The sequence below is a fragment of the Limulus polyphemus genome, unplaced genomic scaffold, assembly GCF_000517525.1.
Source record: "Limulus polyphemus unplaced genomic scaffold, Limulus_polyphemus-2.1.2 Scaffold4997, whole genome shotgun sequence".
NCBI classification, from domain to species: Eukaryota; Metazoa; Arthropoda; class Merostomata; order Xiphosura; family Limulidae; genus Limulus; species Limulus polyphemus.
Window position 1 is genome coordinate 9,725 of NW_013670607.1, and position 6,922 is coordinate 16,646.

Sequence of the window (6,922 nt, forward strand, 5' to 3'; positions counted from 1 at the left end):
TGAATGTTTGTTATTGATGAATTAACATTGTATACATGCTAACTGTTTAAAATGAACTTAGTGAATGTTTGTTATTGATGAATTAACATTGTATACATGCTCACTGTTTAAAATGAACTTAGTGAATGTTTGTTATTGATGAATTAACATTGTATACATGCTAACTGTTTAAAATGAACTTAGTGAATGTTTGTTATTGATGAATTAACATTGTATACATGCTCACTGTTTAAAATGAACTTAATGAATGTTTGTTATTAATGAATTAACATTATATACATGCTAACTGTTTAAAATGAACTTAGTGAATGCTGGTTATTGATGAATTAACATTGTATACATGCTCACTGTTTAAAATGAACAGAATGAATGCTGGTTAGTGGTGAATTAACATTGTATACATGCTCACTGTTTAAAATGAACAGAGTGAATGTTGGATATTAATGAATTAACACTGTATACACTCAGTGTTTAAAATGATCAGAGTGAATGTTGGTTATTGGTGAATTGTTATTTGTTTGTTAGTAATAGTGAGTTGATGTTGTAACTCGTTAGAATGGATGGTATCATAAATGGTGTTGATTTTTTAGCCATTAATTGACATAACAAATATGCAGAGGAAGTAGTTGTTAACCCTGATTATCAATGGATATTTCCAGATAGTTGGTTTTAATGATGAATTAATGCTGTCAATGGGTAAAAATGTTTTTTACTTGTGTTTTGAAGAGTTCTGACAAAAAGTCAGCTTAAGGGTAACTGATATTGTAAGCTTGAAAAATAGATGTTTTTGTTAATCATTAAACATGAGAATCTATATATATTTTTACACATATATATTTATATTTTTGAAAAAAATGTTATTTATGTGTTTGTAATTTTAAAGGTTTGTTTAAATTCATGACACTTGTATTTTTTGAACAATAAGATATTGTAAAATAATCTAATATGAAGTTAAGATTTGAGAATTAATGAATAACATCAACAAATTGAAATATAAGGACATGAAGCTAATAAAACCTGAAACTTAGGTAAGCATGGACAGTCAAACTTCTGATGACACACGCCTGAGTTATGTGACTACTGGTGTTTTGCTACAGAAACTTATCCACAATCGTAACATGAACATGTACACTCATGTCATAATAGATGAGGTAAGTCCCCATTAAAATTGTACCTATATGTTATTGTAGATATGATTTTACCTAAGGATTTCTTATTAGCTGTAGATTAATTTGTATATATATATACTCACACACACATCCCCTCCACCTTTGTTTTTAGTTAGGAAAGTTTCTAACCAAAGTTATTAATAGTAGTAGAGTGAAATCATACAAATAATTATTTTTGTCATAAGGCATTAGTAATAAGTCCAATGTATTTTTTTTAACATTGCATTATTTATTCAGTCTCTCAGAAATTTTCAATGGGTAGAAAGAGTGTATAATGCAATTTGCTTAATCCAGAGCTGGGATAAGAGAAAACACAGAACATATGACGAATATGACAAAACACATGAAGAATATGACAAAACACAGAACATATGACGAATATGACAAAACACATGAAGAATATGACAAAACACATGACGAATATGACAAAACACATGAAGAATATGACAAAACACATGAAGAATATGACAAAACACATGAAGAATATGACAAACCACATGAAGAATATGACAAAACACATGAAGAATATGACAAAACACATGAAGAACATGACAAAACACATGAAGAACATGACAAAACACATGAAGAATATGACAAAACACATGAAGAATATGACAAACCACATGAAGAATATGACAAAACACAGAACATATGACGAACATGACAAAACACAGAACATATGACGAACATGACAAAACACAGAACATATGACAGATATGACAAAATATAGAACATATGTTGAACATAGCTTGGTTGGAGTACTATTCTTATATTGCATTCTAATTTTCAAAAAAATAGAATAAAATAATACAATCATGTTTGTAGTTTAGGTTAATATCTAACCAGCAGTATCAATAGTTATAGAATAAAATTGTATGAACATGTTTTTAGTTTATGTTAATATCCAACCAGGAGTATCAGTAGTGATAGAATAAAATTGTATAAACATATTTTTGGTTTCTGTTAATGACTAAGCTGGAGTATCAATATCTAACCAGGATTATTAATAATGATAAAATAAAATTGTACAAACATGTTTTAAGTTTAGGTTAGAAACTAAGCAGGAGTATCAGTAGTGATAGAATAAAATTGTACAAACATGTTTTTGTTAGTATCTAAACAGCAGTATCAATAGTGATAGAATAACATAGTACAAACATGTTTTTAATTTAGGTTAGTATCTGAACAGGAGTATCAATAGTTATAGAAAAAAATTGTACAAACATGTTTTTAGTGTAGGTTGGTATTAAACCACGAGTATTAACAGTGATAGAATAAAATTGTACAAACATGTTTTTGGTTTAGATTAATATCTAATCAACAGTATTAACAGTGATACAATAAAATTGTACAAACATGTTTTTAGTTTAGTATCTAAGGAGAAGTATCAATAGTGATAGAATAACATTGTATAAACATGTTTTTTAGTTTACATTAGTATCTAACCAGCAGTATCAATAGTGATAGAATAACATTGTATAAACATGTTTTTAGTTTTTGTTAATATCTAACAGGAGTATCAATAGTTATAGAATAAAATTGTTCAAACATGTTTTTAATTTAGGTTAGTATCTAACCAAAAGTTTCAATAGTGATAGAATAACATTGTACAAACATGTTTTTAGTGTAGGTTAATATCTAACCAGCAGTATTAACAGTGATAGAATAGCATTGTACAAACATATTTTTAGTTTAGGTTAGTATCTGACCAGAAATATAAAGATATTATAGTGTTATACAAGTGGTTGTTTTCTGAGTAGAAGTTAACCTATGCTAAGGATATAGGCATGGGTTGATTAATATGTAGTTATTATAGTTAAGAAATTCTTGTTTAAAGAATGATTAGTCATTGGAAGAAATTTGATTTTTCCACATTTGTAAAATTAGAATACTGTTTATAAAGATTTTAGAAGAAGCAAATTTCTCATTGTATGTGTTGTAATGTTCTTGAATTTAGTATTTTTGAAAATGAATAAAAGTGATAATTAATTGCAGTAAGCTTTTGATATATTTGGTTTGTATCTGTTTTATTTTGTATATTTAGGTCCATGAGAGAGACCAGGATACAGACTTTGCTCTCCTGGTAGTTAGGAAGTTTCTGAGAACAACTTCAAAAGCAGTTAAGGTAAATATTTAGTTATTCATTCTTTGTATGGAAACTACTGAAATGTTTAGATTTCACTCATTGTTAGATGTGTTTTATTTCACTCAGGCACTATGGCTGTCTTTATTAAGCAACCTGTCTATTTGTGACATTGATGTCCTGAATGTTATCTTAGCAAGCAACAGATTAACATTTTCACCACAAGCATCCTTTACAGTGCATGTCACTAGGTTTTTAATGTTTTACCTTCAAAATTTAATTAAACATTTTTTTTGTTTACATAATACCAATTAGTATGACATAAAATCATAGCTAATAATCCATATTTTAATAGTATACAAGTTTTAAGTTCTTTATTTTATAAGGCAATATTAAAAAAGATCCTGAATATCCCCTAGTGTGAGAAATGTAACATTTTTTCTTTAGGCATCCCCTCTTCTCTTATTTATTTACTGTCCCTCCAGTAAGTATGAAATTGAATATAAATTACTCATTATAATATTACTGTTGCTCATACAAAGCATAATTTTTTTTAACCTTCAATCTTGTTTGGCTATATAGCCATCAAATTGAAAATCAGACCCCTCTTGTCACATCCTCTCTTTCAGTATTTGTCACTAGTTCTCTCTTACGGTTAATACTATATTAATTATAACTAATAAAAAGCCAAGATTTCCATCTATCGAGTGATGTATTATATTACGTTTTCTGTACAGAGAATTGTCAGTTTCTCTATTAGTACAAGCTTCGTTCCCACGGGAAACGTATTGAGAGTTCACATGACGTTATCTTATAGCATCACACAAATATGATATGTTCAATGTCAGTGCTTATTCATCAGGTGATATGTATACTTTAACATCACCTTACTTATAGCATCATATAAATATAGTGTCTGTACTATTCACCAGATGTCATGATTCACCATTTTCTCATAGCTGGTGTCCACAAAAATCTGAACACAAATGAACAAGTTGAGTTATACACAAGTTGTAAAAAAAGCATAATTTGCATCTTTCTAAACCGACCATGTAATGTTAGGAGTGAAATGTCTTTCTGATGACAAATGAGGCACATCTAAGTTGAAAACAAACCCTATGCTAGCCAATAAAAAAATCAGGCTTAGCTGTGCTACTTAGAAAACTTTCAAGAAATTTCAGATTCAGTTGAAATCTGACCAGCTATTCTGTATTCTTTTAACAGCCAACAGAATAAAAGAAGTAATTTATGAAATTATATATAGTTGTGGGTGTGAACATACAGGAGAGAAAAAGGGGACACGTTTGAGACAGTAACTAAAAGGATAAAATTCCATCAGTGCAGAGCATGAAACTGTGAGTGGATGGTGCCATACGTCTGAAGGATAAACTTACATCAATATAAAGCATAAAATCATAGCTAATAATCCATATTTTAATGGATTAAAAATATATTTTATGTGGTACATAGGTTTGAAGGATAAACTTCCATCAATGCAAAGCATGAAGCTGTGAGTGGATGTACCATAGGTTTGAAGGATAAACTTCCATCAGTGCAGAGCATGAAGCTGTGAGTGGATGGTGCCATACGTCTGAAGGATAAACTTCCATCAATATAAAGCATGAAGCTGTGAGTGGATGTACCATAGGTTTGAAGGATAAACTTCGATCAGTGCAAAGCATGAAGCTGTGAGTGGATGTACCATAGGTTTGAAGGATAAACTTCCATCAGTGCAGAGCATGAAGCTGTGAGTGGATGGTGCCATATGTCTGAAGGATAAACTTCCATCAATATAAAGCATGAATCTGTGAGTGGATGTGCCATACGTCTGAAAGTTTATAGACTGAGGAAGAAACTGAAAACTTATGTGGAAAAAAGTTTTTACACATAAGAATTAGAAATTAAAGGTAATTTTTGGACTTCATTTATTCATTAATTTCAACCAATGGAATCTAGAGCCCACTTGCATGGCAACAACCGCGTTATGAAACTCCAGGTTATATTGATCTGAAGAAAGAGCTTGTGGATGATCCAGAACAACCATATTCCCAGTATCTTAACATCATACATCTGTTGACTTGTTTCCCAACAACTTGTAGATATCATAACATCATATGTCTGTATGTGGGATGCTATAAAGTCATGTGCTACTATTATTTCTAAAAGTTATTATATGGCTTATGTTTGAGTACTGGTACATCAACATCTATGTGCTGTAATTGTTTTTTGAGACTCATAATTTAGGTAGATTAATATGTATAATTATACATGATATTTTCACTAGATTAAAATACTTTTATTTTTGAGCTTTTGGCACAGTATCGTTCCTGCCATACAACAACTGTAATTATTAAAATCTAGAGGTACAAGTATTTACTCCTCGTTTTACCTAAACATCTTGAGAAAATTTTCAAGAATGATGGTTATCCAGATAAAATGATTTAACGTGTGTTATATGGTTCATCTGTCCCAACTACTAATGAACCACAACCTGACAATCACAAAGAAAAGGAAAAAAAGCATTTCTTCGTTATATATCAGGCCTCGAAGAAATATTTCGTAGGATAACAAATACACTTAACATTGCTGTAGTTTTCTTAAGTCCTCCTACACTTACTGAACAGTCTTACAAAGATAAAATCCCTAGTTCTTAGTTCTCAAAACGATTGAGAGTTATAGCACTTGGTATGAGTGTAGTAAACAATACATTGGGAAAACACAATGTCTGGTACAGGAAAGGTACTGGGGAAACACAAAGTCTGGTACAGGAAAGGTACTGGGGAAAAACAACATCTGGTACAGGAAGGGTACTGGGGAAACACAATGTCTGGTACGGGAAAGGTTCTGGGGGAAAACAATGTCTGGTACAGGAAAGATACTGGGCAAACACAACATCTGGTACAGGAAGAGTACTGGGGAAACACAATGTCTGGTATGGGAAAGGTTCTGGGGAAACACAACATCTGGTACAGAAAAGGTATTGGGGAAACACAATGTCTGGTACAGGACAGGTACTGGGGAAACACAACATCTGGTACAGGACAGGTACTGGGGAAACACAATGTCTGGTACAGGACAGGTACTGGGGAAACACAATGTCTGGTACAGAAAAGGTTCAAAGAGATATTAAGAACTGTTCTGTTAACACATCAGCTTTTTAACTTTTCATGTTCAAGAAAATGACCATATAATACATCTAAAAAGTTCTATAATAATAGAGAAGAAAACTGAACTGAGAAAAATCAAAGAAGCTGTTGCCACTCAAGCACAAGTCAATGCACCACCACATAGGTATTAATAAAAAGAACAGTCAACAATTATTCAATATTTAATGGACACCGCTTATGAAAGACATAAAACATTATTTTTTGTGGTAAAAATTTAACCTTTAATTTTGAAGTTATTGCTCTATATAATAAATATAACTGTATTTTCCTTATGTTTATTATATTGAAGTAATCAATTTACCTTCTATATTCATCATAATTCTATATGTTTAATAACTTTAATACCAGATGTCAGAAATTGTTACGATTGTTGTATAATTTAACTCTCAAAACGGGGTCGGTCAATTTGACAGAGTCACGTGACCCTTTTTTTCTCGTTTAAAGTTGATATAAATTTAATACTTAACTCTCAATATATTGGGTATATCTTCATGAAATTGGGC

General features: G+C 30.7%; 1 protein-coding gene across 1 annotated transcript in view; it reads left to right on the top strand.

Annotated features, from left to right (window-relative positions):
- Positions 1-6,922, top strand: part of LOC106471974 (putative ATP-dependent RNA helicase TDRD9) — a gene marked incomplete at its 3' end in the record, with an annotated part of 79,133 nt that overhangs the window by 7,914 nt on the left and 64,297 nt on the right. Inside the window, exons 3-6 of the mRNA XM_022400583.1 lie at positions 1,029-1,151; positions 3,214-3,305; positions 4,477-4,493; positions 5,987-6,331. Coding sequence (XP_022256291.1) covers positions 1,029-1,151; positions 3,214-3,305; positions 4,477-4,493; positions 5,987-6,331 — 577 coding nt within the window. The remainder of the gene's footprint in view (positions 1-1,028; positions 1,152-3,213; positions 3,306-4,476; positions 4,494-5,986; positions 6,332-6,922) is intronic.